We start from the raw sequence: 14627 nt of genomic DNA on the forward strand, positions 1-14627 counted from the left end.
TATTTTGCTTGCTTCTATGCTGGGAGGAAATCTCCTGTGAGCGATGACTTACAGCGCTTTAATCTGCATAACACATGAGTACATTTATGAATATAGAGGCAGATTTATTAAACTGTCTAACGCCAGTTTCACACATCAGTTTTTTTCTCATATTAAAAATATTCCGTGTGTCAGTTTTTGCAATACTTTTGCATCTGCTTTTCTCACATGATATAAAAATTCTTAGCTTCTTCTAGCTATTAAAGGGAATCTGTCACCTGAATTTAGCGGGCTGTGTAAATGCCCTGTTTTCGGTCTGATGGGCGGTATTTGTTCTTTTTTCCTCCACCCCATCCTTCCCCGCTGTCCGCAATATTTTCTGGAATTGGAGTAGGTGTCCTCCATGGTTGGCGTGTGCGCAATGCAATCTTGTCTCACGCATGCGCAGTATGTTTGCCCATCTGCGGGCAAAGCCGAAAAGCATTACTGCGCATGCGCCGGTGCACTGTGTTCCGGAAGTATTTCTCTGTGTTCCGGGACAGAGTGTACCGGTGCATATATTGTGGACAGCAGGGAAGGATGGGGTGGAGGAAAAAAGAAGAAACACCGCCCATCGGACCGAAAACAGGGCATTTACATAGCCTGCCAAATTCAGGTGACAGATTCCCTTTAAATAGTTAAAGGAATCTTGTCATCATGACAATGGAGTCCAGTCCTCAGGCATTATGTTATAGAGCAGGAGGAGCTGAGTAGATTGATATATCGTTTTGTAAGAAAAGATTCGGTGTAATTTTTATTTTATCAATTTAAGCCTCTGACCTTACTAGGATTTTTGGTCCAGTGGGCGGTCCTATCTCTGCATGGACTCTTATACAAATAAGCTGTCAATCACTGATAGGACCGCCCCCTGGACCAAAAGTTCCAAAAAGAGCAGAGGTTTAAATTATTCAAATTTAAATTCAGATTATGCTGAATCTTTTCTCACAAAACTATATATGAATCTGCTCAGCTCCTCCTGCTCTATAACATGGGGCCCGTAGATTGAATTGTAATTTCATGGTGACAGGTTCCCTATAAATACAAACAGCACAAGGATGACATTCATACGCGATCCGCTTTTGTTTCACAGCACCATTGACTTGCGTTGGCCAGTTTGATCTGCAACATCGATTAAAGTAGAACTGACCGTTTTTTTTTTTAAGGACAGTCAGTTAACAAAAAAAAAACCAGGACATGTGTATTCACTGTTCTGGGTCAATGATCTATCTGCAAAAAAATAAGAGATAGCACATGTGCCAAAATATCTGAAACCGGTCTTATTTTTACACTTTGTAAGCTCAGAATAAACAGTAGTAAAATTACCTTGGCTATATTTACACCACTAATTAGTTGTCTTACTTTGTTCCCAAAATTTGTGGCAAAATGTGTTCCTCTTTTGGCTCAGGGTATGGCATAATAGACCAGACCCTTTGCCATTAAACCATATTCCTTGTCAGTTAAACTATGGAATGAGTCTAAAGCTCCTAATGAATGTGGTGAAAGGCTTGGATTACGGCACATTTTGCATAGTAATTTTCCCTCACTGTCTTGCTTCTTTTGTGTTGGTCCGGTTTTACTCATTGCCTCGATTTTTGCTGGTTTCCTGACACCATGGAGCGGTTGGCTGTGATAACTACTACAGATTGGGCTACGATGTTGGTTAGGCAACATTTCTGACATTGGAGCCGATATACACCACTTTCTGTTTACAAGAAGATCTAACAGAATTAAGAGGTTTGGAATCTGAATATGGAAATTAGATAAAAATCTAGGAATAACACAGCATACAGGAGTAGTAATCTTATTTGTAGAAATGTTCTTCTTCCTCCTGATCTTACACCAAATATCTCACAAGAGCCCTACTAGTCCTTGCATCAAAATCTTGCACTCGAACATGTAGCTAAGCAAACAACTTACTTTCAAAATCCAAGAAAAAATGTGGACAATTTTCTAAGTCTTTGCCCAGAACCTTAATGAGATTTCCCATGACCCGTCGACCTACGAAAGATCAGAAATAATTTAAAGTGACTCACATGTAAGTATTCCTCTGTGTCAGTCCTAAGGTGTATGCAGGTCCTGAAATTGGCAAACTAAGGTAACCATGTAGATCTGTCAGCCTTACATGATGAGTTAGGTGTAAGTTTCTCTCATACTTTCTTCGCGGAAATGCAGCTTTTTGTCTTACCACTTCTGTTTTTGTCTATTTCTGAGCAGCAGGAGGAAGCTGGGAGTCAGTTTGTATTTTTCACACTTCCTGTGTGAGATATGCTAAAAATCACTGTGGTAAATTCTATATGCTGATAAGTAGATTGCTATGCCCTCTATATTACATGGCAACTAAGTTTAGTCATTCATTCAACTGAATTGACATGGGAAGCACCAGTTAAATTACAAATCCAGTTTATGACATACATTTTCTTAATAATTAACAAGACTTTACCATGGACATTACTTTTGCACCTATTTGATACATGTTTATTGCATTGAAGCTTTAAACTAATGATGGTATGGTCTTGAATTAACTTTAAGGGGGCCGAACCAGGTTTGAAAGTTATCCCCTATCCATAATATAGGAGATAACTTGCAAATCACTGAGGGTCCAATTGCTGGGACCCCCACCAAATCCAAGAACCGGAGCTTTAAAGTGCCTTGTCAGAATGGAGTTATCATGCCCCGATCATGCGCACCTCTGCTGCATTCATTCTCTATGAGACTGCTGGAGCCAAGCGCAGTATTTAGCTGGTAGATGGATAAGGGATAATTCAAAACTTGGTACAACTCCTTTAATGGCTGAGATGGTTTGGAGATATGCTACTGTGGCATACTGTATATTTGACGCTTCTTAGGCTGGAGTCACACACAACGTATAAAAATACGTCCATTTTTTACAGACCCTGAACAGTGATCCATATGTCATCCGTCGGCAGGGTGTGGCTGCGTATTTTGCGCATGTAAACCTCCATATGTAATCCGTATGGCATCCGTACAGCGAGATTTTCTCGCCGGCTTGCAAAATGGACATAGAATGGATCCATGGGCTCAAATGTTCGTGAAAACATATATACAGTATATATATATATATATATATATATATATATATATATATATATATATATCAGTGAGACACAGATATATATATATTTATATTTAATACAGAGCTAGATAGCTTAAAAGCCGGTAATTCAATGGCCGACTTTTGCTATCTCCTTATCAAACCCGACAGGATATGAGACATGGTTTACATACAGTAAACCATTTCATAGCCCTTATTTTTTTACATATTCCTCACTAATAATGTTAGAAGTGTCTGTGTGCAAAATTTGGGGGCTCTAGCTGTTAAAATAAAGGGTTAAATCACGGAAAAAAACTGGCGCGGGCTCCCGTGCAATTTTCTCCGCCAGAGTGGTAAAGCCAGTGACTGAGGGCAGATGGATTTACAGTGTGGGACATGACTGTACGATGGGCAGGTAAGGGATATTGTTGCTTTTTTTATTTTTATTTTTTTTACAGAACGAGGGTCTTCAGGCGGATTGAGCGTACAATAAAGATTTTAAAACACTGTATGTATTTATCTAATTAAAATACTTTATTCATAATGTGTGTGTATTATTAACCCTTTACTACTATTGGATTAATAATGGATAGGTGTCTTATTGACATCTCTCCATTACTAACCAGGCTTAATGTCACCTTATATTAGCAAGGTGACATTAACCCCTTATTACCCCATATCCCACCACTACAGGGGAGTTGGAAGAAAGAGGATAAGTGCCAGAATAGGCGCATCATACAGATGTGCCTTTTCTGGGGAGGCAGGGGGCAGATGTTTTTAGCCAGGGGCCCAATAACCATGGTCCCTCTCTAGGCTATTAATATCTGCCCTCAGTCACCACTGGCTTTCCCACTCTGGCGAAGAAAATTGCGCGGGAGCCCATGCCAGTTTTCCACGATTTATCCCTTTATTTTAACACCTAGAGCCCCCAAATTTTGCACACAGACACTTCTAACATTACTAGTGAGGAATATGTAAAAAAATAAAGGCTATGAAATGGTTTACTGTATGTAAACCATGTCTCATATCCTGTCGGGTTTGGGAAGGAGATAGCAAAAGCCGGCAATTGAATTACCGGCTTTTAAGCTATCTAGCGCTGTATTAAATAAATAAATAAATATATATATATATATATATCTGTGTGTGTCAATGACATATATATATATATATATATATATATATATATAAATATATATATACCTATACTATGTGTAGACATTTATTCTATCTATTCTTTTCTAACCTGTGACTGTGACAATGTGATTTTACTGTACACCGCGCTGAATTACCGGCTTTTCTATAGAACACCGCTGCGTATTTCTCGCAAGTCACACTGATGTTCCGTGTGTAATCCGTATTTTTCTCACCCCCATAGACTTTCATTGGCGGATTTTTTGCACAATACGCTGACAAACGCAGCATGCTGCGATTTTCTCAGCCCGTAAAATACAGCTGCGAAATATACGGCAGATAGGAGCTGCCCCATAGAGAATCACTGGTCCGTGTGCAACGCGTTGTTTTTGCGCCTCTCATACGTCCATAAAACTCTCTAGTGTGACGCCGGCCTTATTTTGTAATACAAGATATTAATTTTTATATTATTTTATTATTTTCTCACCAATAACAGCTCTAAGACCAGCAGCTGGAGAGCAGATACCTGGAATCACTTCATTAGAACAAAGATCTGAAAATGAAAAATATGCAAAGGTCAGGCAACATGTATATAGGATAAAAAGCCTTATATCTGATTTTCAGTTTATGCTACATGAAATAAAATACTGGGGCATAACAATCAGAACCATTTACACACGGAATAACGGCAGCCGCAAAAAAAAGTCAGAATTCAAATTTATCTCTCTCTCCTCTGATATGATCTAGCACATCAGAGGAGAGAGAAATGGGGTCCCCTCTGGCCCCTCATGCATCCCGCGGTCCTGTCCCCCCGGCCCTCAGCCTCTTCTTCCTGGAAGAAAATGGCAGGCGCATGCGCAATGCGCCCGCTGAGATCTGCCGGCCAGAACCCGGCAACAATAGATTTTTCCCATTGGTTCATTTTGATCATTTTGATAGACCCTATCACAGTGATCAAAATAAAAAAAAGTAAATTAAACCCCCCTTTATCACCCATTTAATAATTTGCTGCCCACTGCATGTATAATGTGACAGGTTCCATCTATAAATTATACTTTCTCCATCAGTCCACGGTATTGTGGCTCTTTTCCAAATATAATCACTAGGACATATCAATATACAATGCGTATCTTACTCCTGGGTTGAGCACTGTATATGTGTAAAAAATGGCTTGTGAGACTGTGAAATCAATGCATTATTTAATGCTATTGGACTCCATGCATGAACATCAAATTGCAGAGGACACTAATGCTTTGCACGAGGGTGCTTTGGTTGCCTCTGTAGATTGCCGTTCCTATTTGTAGCTACACTTCTTTAAATGTCACAGGACTGTAACAACACAGTGGAAGTGGCCTGAGAAGTACCAATGGCTTCTTTATTCACAACTTTCACTTCTCCTTTTTACACAAGCAGTGCACAGTGTCTTCTCCCTTTCTTATTTGAAAACATGAATCGCATTTCTCTAATTTATATTCATTGTAAATTCTACTTTATAAAGAGGAAATAAAACCATGTAATGGAAAAATATTTAGTTACAAATCCATTCAATCTATATTTTCATCTTTCAGGCTTTCCTATCTCTATGACCCTTATTATCACAAACACTATTTGTCACTACTAGTTACTGTTTGGTGCAGCAGTGACACTTCTATTTCAACCAATGACTTGTATTAAAGGGTTATTCTCAAGCTGTCTCTTGAGCAGCTCTCAGCTCTGCAGTCTCCTTACTTCCTGGTTTCTGGGGCGGACACTCCTCCTTGAGTGACAGTTCTGATGAATAACAGAGCTGCTGTATTAGAACTATAAACTATAACGCTCAGCACAAGTTCTGCTGTAACACATCAGGCTGTCAGTACTTTGTTCTGAGGCTATGCTGTTTTTATTTAAATATAGAGATGAAATGGCAATTGATAAAGCACAGGAAAATAAGAGCCATGATTAAGAGACCTGCTTTGGAATCTGCCAATGGCGGGGGCTGATCATTTTGTCAAATTTGTAGTCTTGTTGGTAATTCTGTATTAGGTTGTGATTTTAGCTCAATACTGCAATACAGTTGTGTTTCAGGTTAGAACCAACAATCAGGTGATCAAAGGTTTAAGTCCTCTATGAAGACTAAAAAAAAGGAAAATTTGGTAAAAATGTTAAAGTCATTATTACTTTTTAAAAAAGTAAAGACATTAAAAAATATATATTTGTTGTTGCTGCATATGTGAGCAGGTTGAGGGATGCAGTGATGGACAGGAGGCAGAGCAAGGGTTACCAAGTTTAATAACAGGGGAATACTCCAGGCAGGGAGGTAAAGGGCTAAACAGGGGATTAAACAGTTCAAATGGCAAAGGATATTGTGAATTGAAGAACAACAGTTCAGATGACAGCAGTGCCTGTAAATCACTTAACGTGGCTTTAGTTACTCAGACTGTGAATTCTGCTAAGAAGTCAATGGCTGGTGCGGTGCTGGTACAAGAAAGTTCAGCTGGTAATGGTGGTCTGTCTTCTGGCGGCAGTGGTCAGTGTCCGATGCCTTCCACTGAGCCCCTAGTCGATGAACATATGCGGCCGGAGCACCATCAGGGTCTCCCGTGGGCGGGAAGTATATGCTAGTAAGGTGGGTTACAAAAGTCTATTCAGTACTCGGTTCTCTCTCTGCGGCACGTGCGCTGTACTCATGGTCACGAAACACACGGCACCACGATCTCTGTCAGCTACGGGACGCGCTGCACTTCTCTCTCTATGCTGCGCGCTGCCTGTTCCCACTAAGACTGTAGCGCTGACAACCACTGGTGCGCTGCTTCTCTAGCAGGGTACTGCAGGCCACGGTCCGACAACGAGGGCAGCAGTGAACAGTCCTGAACTCTGCCCTGGCTCTTAGGCTGGCGTCCAGCACTTAGCTGAACAGGGCTTTCAACTCTTTCCTTATTACTGCGGTGTGCTCCGGCAGCGTCCTGGCATCAGATCGGCCGCGTGTTGCCGCGACCTGGAAGTGCACCCCTTGGAGCCCGCTGCGAATGCACCTTGCCTCTGTCACTGCCGGCGGGAAACTGCACCACGCTGCTTCGCGCTTTCACTTATAACCGCGCCCCCAGTTTCCGGGTCAGAGCCCCAGTCCAGTCCTTTTTGTCTTCCCCGGGAAAAAAGGGACGCAGCCTCAACAGTTCCAGACCCGGCTCAATACAGGTACTTGGTCCTCCTCCTTACTCATACGTAAAGGTCTGATCTATCAAAAAATGAAATTATTTCATTCATATGATAAAACGCTGAAGCAAAACAAATCAAAACACCAGATTTTTTTTTTTTGCTACACCTCTCCCAAATAAATAAGTGATCAAAACACATTGTACATATGCAACGTGGCATGGGGCAGTAGCTGTCAGCGAGGTTCTTGTCTCTTGCACCCTGCCACAGTTCATGAAAGTGGGGGTCCTGGATTGGTGTATGGACTTTTGCTTTGTGATCGCAACGCCTGTGCAAGTCATATGTTATTGATGAAATTGGTTTGCCAGGGCCAGGTGTTGGACAGTTCAAGGAGGCAAACCATTTAGAAATAAACTTTTTACTTAACTTGGTAGGGAATATATACAAGAGATATCGAGCACACTGTCTTATGGATGTTTCCTTTACAACGCAGAGCATTTTCCACACAGTTTCCTTCCCTTTTTTCTCTATCTTCAACTTTCTTCTTTACTTGTCCTCCGTATTCACTTTTTCCCACTATTTGGCTGATGTCACACTTGCGTGTGCAATACGAGAAACTCGAGCGAGTCCCTCTCATCAATTCCTGGCACTGCCGCCGGCACTCGGAACCGGAGCGTTCAGCTGCATAGAAATACATGCAGCCGCACACTCCGGTCCTGAGTGCCGGGTATTGATGCGAGAGACTCTCACGAGTTTTTCGTATTGCACACGCAAGTGTGACCCCGGTCTTTCACCACAACCCAACTTGACACTACAGTTCTGTTTAGCAAGGGTCCTTTGTCTTTTTTACCCTCTGGGAGCCAGTATGGTCTGTACTTATCTTCTCTAGTGCTAACGCCCTGGAACTCATGCCCAGTGCTTTCTACTCATCTCACATACCCAGTCCTGTCTAGGCACACTACCTTCAAGAGTTAACCCTGGGCTTTTTTAGTAGATGTCCTCTCCCATGATCGTCTCCGGTAGATCACTCTGTTTCTTAATCATTTCTTCTCTGGATCTCGCTACACCCCAAAATTCAGCGCTGCTTACAATGGACCTTAGGTCATCTCTATGCATTCCAGGCCTTCTCTGCGACAGGAAATTGCCACTTTTCCTTTAACTTAGCCCCTCCCACTGTGGTCTAGTCCAAACCATTAACTCTCTCTATCGCTATTGTCAAACTACTGTTGTAGTTCACTCACGTGGCGGCACAGGGAGGTAGGAAAAATGGGAACACTGTCTCTTTAAATCCTTGTTGGTTTACTGTCAGGCAGCATAAACCAACACACGGGAACAAAACTCAGCCTTTCTGGCTAAAACAGGAACAAAACAACAAAAGGAAAACAAAAATGCTGCAACACATACCGTATGTTGCAGGCGGCACCCCGCTCTGGAGCAGCACAGGTTTAGTCTGTGCTCGACGAGCCACAAAGCCTCTGGAGACTCCTCTCTCCAGGCTAGCTGAACACAGACTGCCTGTAGAGCTCGGTTATTTAGGCTATGTGCACACGTTGCAGATTTCCTGCGGATCCGCAGCATTTTTTACTGTGCAGAAATGCTGCAGATCTGCAAGTGATTTACAGTACTATGTAATTCAATGAAAAAAAAAATGCTGTGATAATGGTGTGGAAAATTCCACGCTGAAACGCTGCGGATTAAAAGAAGTAGCATGTCACTTCTTTTGTGCGGATCTGCAGCGTTTTTGTACCCATTCCATTATAGAAATCCGCAGGGGTAAAACGCAAGAAATCCACACAAAATCCACAGTAAATCCGCAGCAAATACGCACAAAATCCGCATAAAAAAACGCATCAAATCCGCACCTGTGTTTTCTGCCAAGAGATGCAGAATCCGCACAAAAAATTCCAGAGGCTAATCCGCAACGTGTGCACACAGTCTGAAACCCAAGCCTGTGATTTTTCCATCATGTGATTGATCACATGATCGTGACCTCACGCAGTTACTGGCAGGTCTGACAGGTGAGATAAAGTGGACCTTCTTCCACCCACTCTATGAAGGTCCACATAAAACCAGCCCTTTTATGCAACTTAACCCTCACAAGACGCAGTGTGCTGGAGAAAAATGCTCTGGTTTCATATCACTGACACCGTTAAAAGCAGTGCAACATATCTCCCCTCTACCACCCTGCCAGTGACTCTGTCACACTACACACATTATCAATATTATGCCCTGCTGCATAGTCAGTCATATGCACCCCATTACACCTTGGAACCCACATACTGGATGGGCCCATGAAAATCCATTTCACAATATTCATTTTGCACTCCGTACTCCTTTGTTTTACATATTGGCAGCAAGGTCAGCCCAGCTGCATAGTCTGTAATATGCACCCCATTACACCTCGGAACCCATATTCTCCAGCCTCTCCCCTATGCCAAGTGCAGCGCCCCAGAGTCCTGGTCGTTGCAGTACTGATGCTCCGCCGCTAAGGGGGGCTATGGTACGTCTGATGGCACTGAAGGAGTTCTTCTGACCAGGTATCACAGACACCAATACACTTCACAGTCTGGCCTCCAGGGGGAGCTAAGGGTTCTATGTATTAGGCCACTCCTCACAATCTGGTAAAACTGGGGGTTAGGCAGGAAGTTAGAGGAGAAAGCTGACTGGGTTGGAACCAAGCAACACCTTGTGGCAGAGGGTGTTGTAGGGGAGGATTCAGAGGGGTCCCTGTCAGGGGTGGGATCCTGACAGAGGCCTAGCAACCAGAGAGAACGTTACGGGACCGCGCCTGCACGATATAGCGGCGGTACCCCAAGAAAGGACAAGAAGCGAGGTTTATTGTGCTGAGTGAGAAACGAGATCAACGCAACAAGGAGAATACCAGTAGGAGTCGTGCTGTAAGACGAGGCAACATCCTATTGAGGCGCATAACCGGTGGCCGGAACGCCGAGGAAGTATAGAGCTCCAGGCCAAACTTCAAACCTACGGCAGGACAGTCAGTTATAGGCGGGCTGTCTCACCCAATTGACCTAGGAAGATGCAGCGCCCCAGAGTCCTGGTCGTTGCAGTACTGTGGCTCCGCCACTAAGGGGAGCTATGGTACGTCCGATGGCACTGAAGGAGTTCATCTGATCAGGTATCACAGACACCAATACATTTCACCGCCGGGCCACCAGGGGGAGCTAAGGGTTCTATTCATTTGGCCACTCTCCACACATTGGTAAAACTGGGGGTCAGGCAGGAAGTTAGACAGAAAGCTGACTGGGTTGGAACCAGGCAACACCTTGTGGCAGAGGGTGTTGCGGGAGAAGATTCGGTAGGGTCTCTGTCAGGGGTGGGATCCTGACAGAGGCTTGGCAACTTGAGCGAACGTAACGGGACCGTGCCTGCTCAGTATAGCGGCGGTGCCCAAGCAGGGATTGGAAGCGAGATAGATTGTGCTGAGTGAGAAACGAGATCAAAGCAACAAGGAGAACACCAGTAGGGGTCGTGCTGTAAGACCGAGGCAACATCCTACTGAGGCGCACAACCGGCGGCCGGAACGCCGAGGGAGTATTACAATATCAGCTTCAAGCAATACTCTAAACCAACGGCAGGACAGTCAGTCTAAGGCGGGCTGTCTCAACTAAATCACCTATGCAGTCTTGGGGGGCAACTTGTGGAGAGGGGCGACTCTAGGGTCCCGGAAGAGCTCCGAGCCTACCCGTCATACGGGTGCCGTTCCAACCGTAACATCAGGGAGGGACGGAGGATTAGCAGAACATCATCTAATCGAGTTGTGAGGGAACTTAAGAAACGGACACAACAGTTGTGGGGACTTTCCGTAAGCACAGCAGGGAAGGACCGCAACACATAGCGCTAGAAGGAAGGCGCAGATTTCCACCTGTTAAGAGAACTCTGGAGGTGCCATTGGACCGGCCGGACTTGCGCAGCCTGGTTATCCAGATTCCGGACTGAGGACCCAGAGATCTTCAGTAAAGAGGTAAAGAGACTGCAACTTGGTGTCCTCGTTATTTACTGCACCGCACCACTACAGCATCTCCACCACCATCATCTACCTACATCTATTACTGTACGCCCCTCAGCAGGGTCACGGACCGGGTCTAGCCACCGTGACAACCCCAGAGCAGAGACTCAGAGGCCCGGTACCGGGTACCCCTCAGCCCTGCGGCAGTGGGGGCGCTACAACTTGGCGTCACGAACAGGATCTACTTAAGCCTGAAGAATCAGGTCATGTGTGCCTTGGAACTGTGATTTGTTGTGCTTGGACTGTACTTTATTACAAGGACTGTGCTGCGCCATTTACCGCCAAAATCAGCCGCCATTACAGCGCTGAGGAGAGCGCCGGAGAAGAAGAGGGGCATGGAGTGGGCATAGACAAGCTGAAGAGCGCGAAGGGCAATGGCCGCCCAGTCTAAACATTTCTGTGTCCTGAGGACATGTCCGTCAACAGCCGAGGTCCGCCTCCTGATCCTGTTTGGAGGGTGGAGACCATGGAGACGGGGCCGCCCACCAAAGAGACCGCGGGAAGAGGACATTGGAGAAGAAGGGAAGATGGCGACGCCGGGAACACCGCGTGGGGCTGACCGAGTCGGTCTGAGGCTGCACGACCCGACACAGCCCCAAATGCACCAACGTTGCGGGGACTGACCCTCGCAGAGCCACCGATGGGCCGACCCCCCTTGCCACCATCTGAGGAGTGTGTGGCTGCAGCCGAGGCCCGACAAATAGCACGCCGCTTGGAAGCTGATGCCCGCGTGCTCGCTCGGCTGGGCCAGCCCACGGAGGTCCGCTTGTCTCCGGTGTCCCCTGCTCCGCCCAACCCGGCCGCGGCTGAAGGTACGCTGCGGGCACAGGGCCTGAGGATCCTGCCGGGGGCAGAACATCTGCGGCACCTAATGGCAGCCTGGCGGAACAGGCCTCAGCCTGCAGCCCAGATTGATCTAACCAGTGTGGAAGAAACCCCACCGTCGCACTGGGGCGTGGTGGTATCCTTTAACTCCCGACACAGAAGGGGAGTTATCCAGGAGATTGGGGAGCCACTGCAGGTCCGTGTTGACCGCGAGGAAGTCGAGCCCTGTGGAGGGAGGCATGACTCCGACCTGGAGCCTGGCGACACTGTGACCTACACCCGGTGGAGGCGGGAAGCGGGTGGAACCGGCTGGATAGCTCGGGGCGTCCAGCAGTGCGTCGCCCTGCAGGCTGCTACCGGAACGATGGAGGATGAGCCTTCTGCAGAGAAGATGCCGGAACCAGCCCCCGAGGAATCTCAGGAGGTCCGTGTCCACCGCGTGCCTCTGGGTCGCGCTCGCCCACAAGCAAGGAGGGCATCCCGGCGTGGGATCCTGTCGCTGCTGGAGCCAGGACCGGCCCTTGCTACCCCAAGGCGACCCGTTGGCCGGGTGAGGCCTGGAAGGAGGTCGTTCCCTGCACAAGAAGACTGAGTAAGCATGAATGCTTTATTAATGTAAATAGTTACTGTTCTACTGTTCTGCTGCTAAACCCGTTTAGGGTTAACTCTTAAAGGGATCCCTTTGTTGACCCGGGATCCCTATTGTTTTGTTTGCTTTTTCTAAAGTTTTGCACAAGTTTCCAGAACTGCCGCAATCATGAACAGTGCATGATACAAACTCTCTGTAAATAGTTTGCACCTTCTTAAAGGTGCTCCCTACTGGTTTTACTTAAAGAGAGACTCTTTGCGAAGATACCGCACCGGAGCCTTTGCTGAGTACGGACTGGTAGCTTGAGAAGATGTGCTACCTCATAAAGACTTGGTCCCCTCTTAAAGGGGATGTTCACTTGTTGCACTTAAAGAGTGGTATTGCTTTAAGATCGATAGATAGCAATAATGTTTTGATAAAAGAAAGTGATGATGATGCTTACATGTAAAAGTTATATGTATCCAACTAGTTGATTGTAAGAAATGTTTGATAATGTTGATAGAAGAGTGAGGACAGAAAGTGAGCCCGTATGGGGTTAGTTAGTGAGTCCTCCTAGGAGCCATGAAGAAATGGCTCATTGATCCTAAACTGAAAGTAATGTTATGTCCTATACTGTGTATAGTAGTTGAAAAGACAGAAGGCTCGGGCTGAAAGGAGCGGTCCTGTAAGAAAGGAGAGGCAGTAGGTCTGGCGCCGTTAGGACAGGCGGTCCTGCAGATTTAAAGAAGGAGAATGTAAAAGTTAAATTGCCTTATAATGTGATTATAAGAAGGTCTTTAGCGGATTCAGAGTGTACGTCCTTAAAGGCAATGTTAAATTATTGTTCGAGAATTTGTACTAAGTAGAATACCCGGTTGGGTAAGAAAAGTTACTTATAGCATGTTGCTATGATATTTAACCATGTTTGTAACATTCAAGTGTCCTCACCTCCCATAAAGGGAAGCTCTGTTTAAGTATACTTATTGTTATTGCACTCAACAAAATTGTATGTCTTTTTGCTAACCCGTATTGTTGTTTTCTTCCCAGTCCCGGAGTACTGGATTTAACCGGGGGGGAGTGCAGCGCCCCAGAGTCCTGGTCGTTGCAGTACTGTGGCTCCGCCACTAAGGGGAGCTATGGTACGTCCGATGGCACTGAAGGAGTTCATCTGATCAGGTATCACAGACACCAATACATTTCACCGCCGGGCCACCAGGGGGAGCTAAGGGTTCTATTCATTAGGCCACTCTCCACACATTGGTAAAACTGGGGGTCAGGCAGGAAGTTAGACAGAAAGCTGACTGGGTTGGAACCAGGCAACACCTTGTGGCAGAGGGTGTTGCGGGAGAAGATTCGGTAGGGTCTCTGTCAGGGGTGGGATCCTGACAGAGGCTTGGCAACTTGAGCGAACGTAACGGGACCGTGCCTGCTCAGTATAGCGGCGGTGCCCAAGAAGGGATTGGAAGCGAGATAGATTGTGCTGAGTGAGAAACGAGATCAAAGCAACAAGGAGAACACCAGTAGGGGTCGTGCTGTAAGACCGAGGCAACATCCTACTGAGGCGCACAACCGGCGGCCGGAACGCCGAGGGAGTATTACAATATCAGCTTCAAGCAATACTCTAAACCAACGGCAGGACAGTCAGTCTAAGGCGGGCTGTCTCAACTAAATCACCTATGCAGTCTTGGGGGGCAACTTGTGGAGAGGGGCGACTCTAGGGTCCCGGAAGAGCTCCGAGCCTACCCGTCATACGGGTGCCGTTCCAACCGTAACATCAGGGAGGGACGGAGGATTAGCAGAACATCATCTAATCGAGTTGTGAGGGAACTTAAGAAACGGACACAACTGTTGTGGGGACTTTCCGTAAGCACAGC

The 14627-nt window shown here is 45.9% G+C and overlaps 1 protein-coding gene across 9 annotated transcripts in view; it reads right to left on the reverse strand.

Moving 5' to 3' along the window:
- Positions 1-14627, reverse strand: part of LOC143816149 (CYFIP-related Rac1 interactor A-like) — a 180259-nt gene that overhangs the window by 75014 nt on the left and 90618 nt on the right. For 6 of the 9 annotated variants that reach the window (XM_077296184.1, XM_077296179.1, XM_077296181.1 and 3 more), the window contains exons 2-3: positions 4689-4754; positions 1936-2016 (exon numbers count right to left, since the gene is read on the reverse strand). In XM_077296184.1, the coding sequence (XP_077152299.1) occupies positions 1936-2005 (70 nt within the window). In that variant the 5' untranslated portion in view covers positions 2006-2016; positions 4689-4754. Of the gene's footprint in view, positions 1-1935; positions 2017-2140; positions 2198-4688; positions 4755-7212; positions 7329-14627 lie in introns of those variants that run through there. The other 3 variants (XM_077296183.1, XM_077296185.1, XM_077296178.1) reach the window with 3 other exon arrangements.

This window comes from Ranitomeya variabilis, chromosome 3 (assembly GCF_051348905.1).
Source record: "Ranitomeya variabilis isolate aRanVar5 chromosome 3, aRanVar5.hap1, whole genome shotgun sequence".
In the NCBI taxonomy this organism is placed as follows: Eukaryota; Metazoa; Chordata; class Amphibia; order Anura; family Dendrobatidae; genus Ranitomeya; species Ranitomeya variabilis.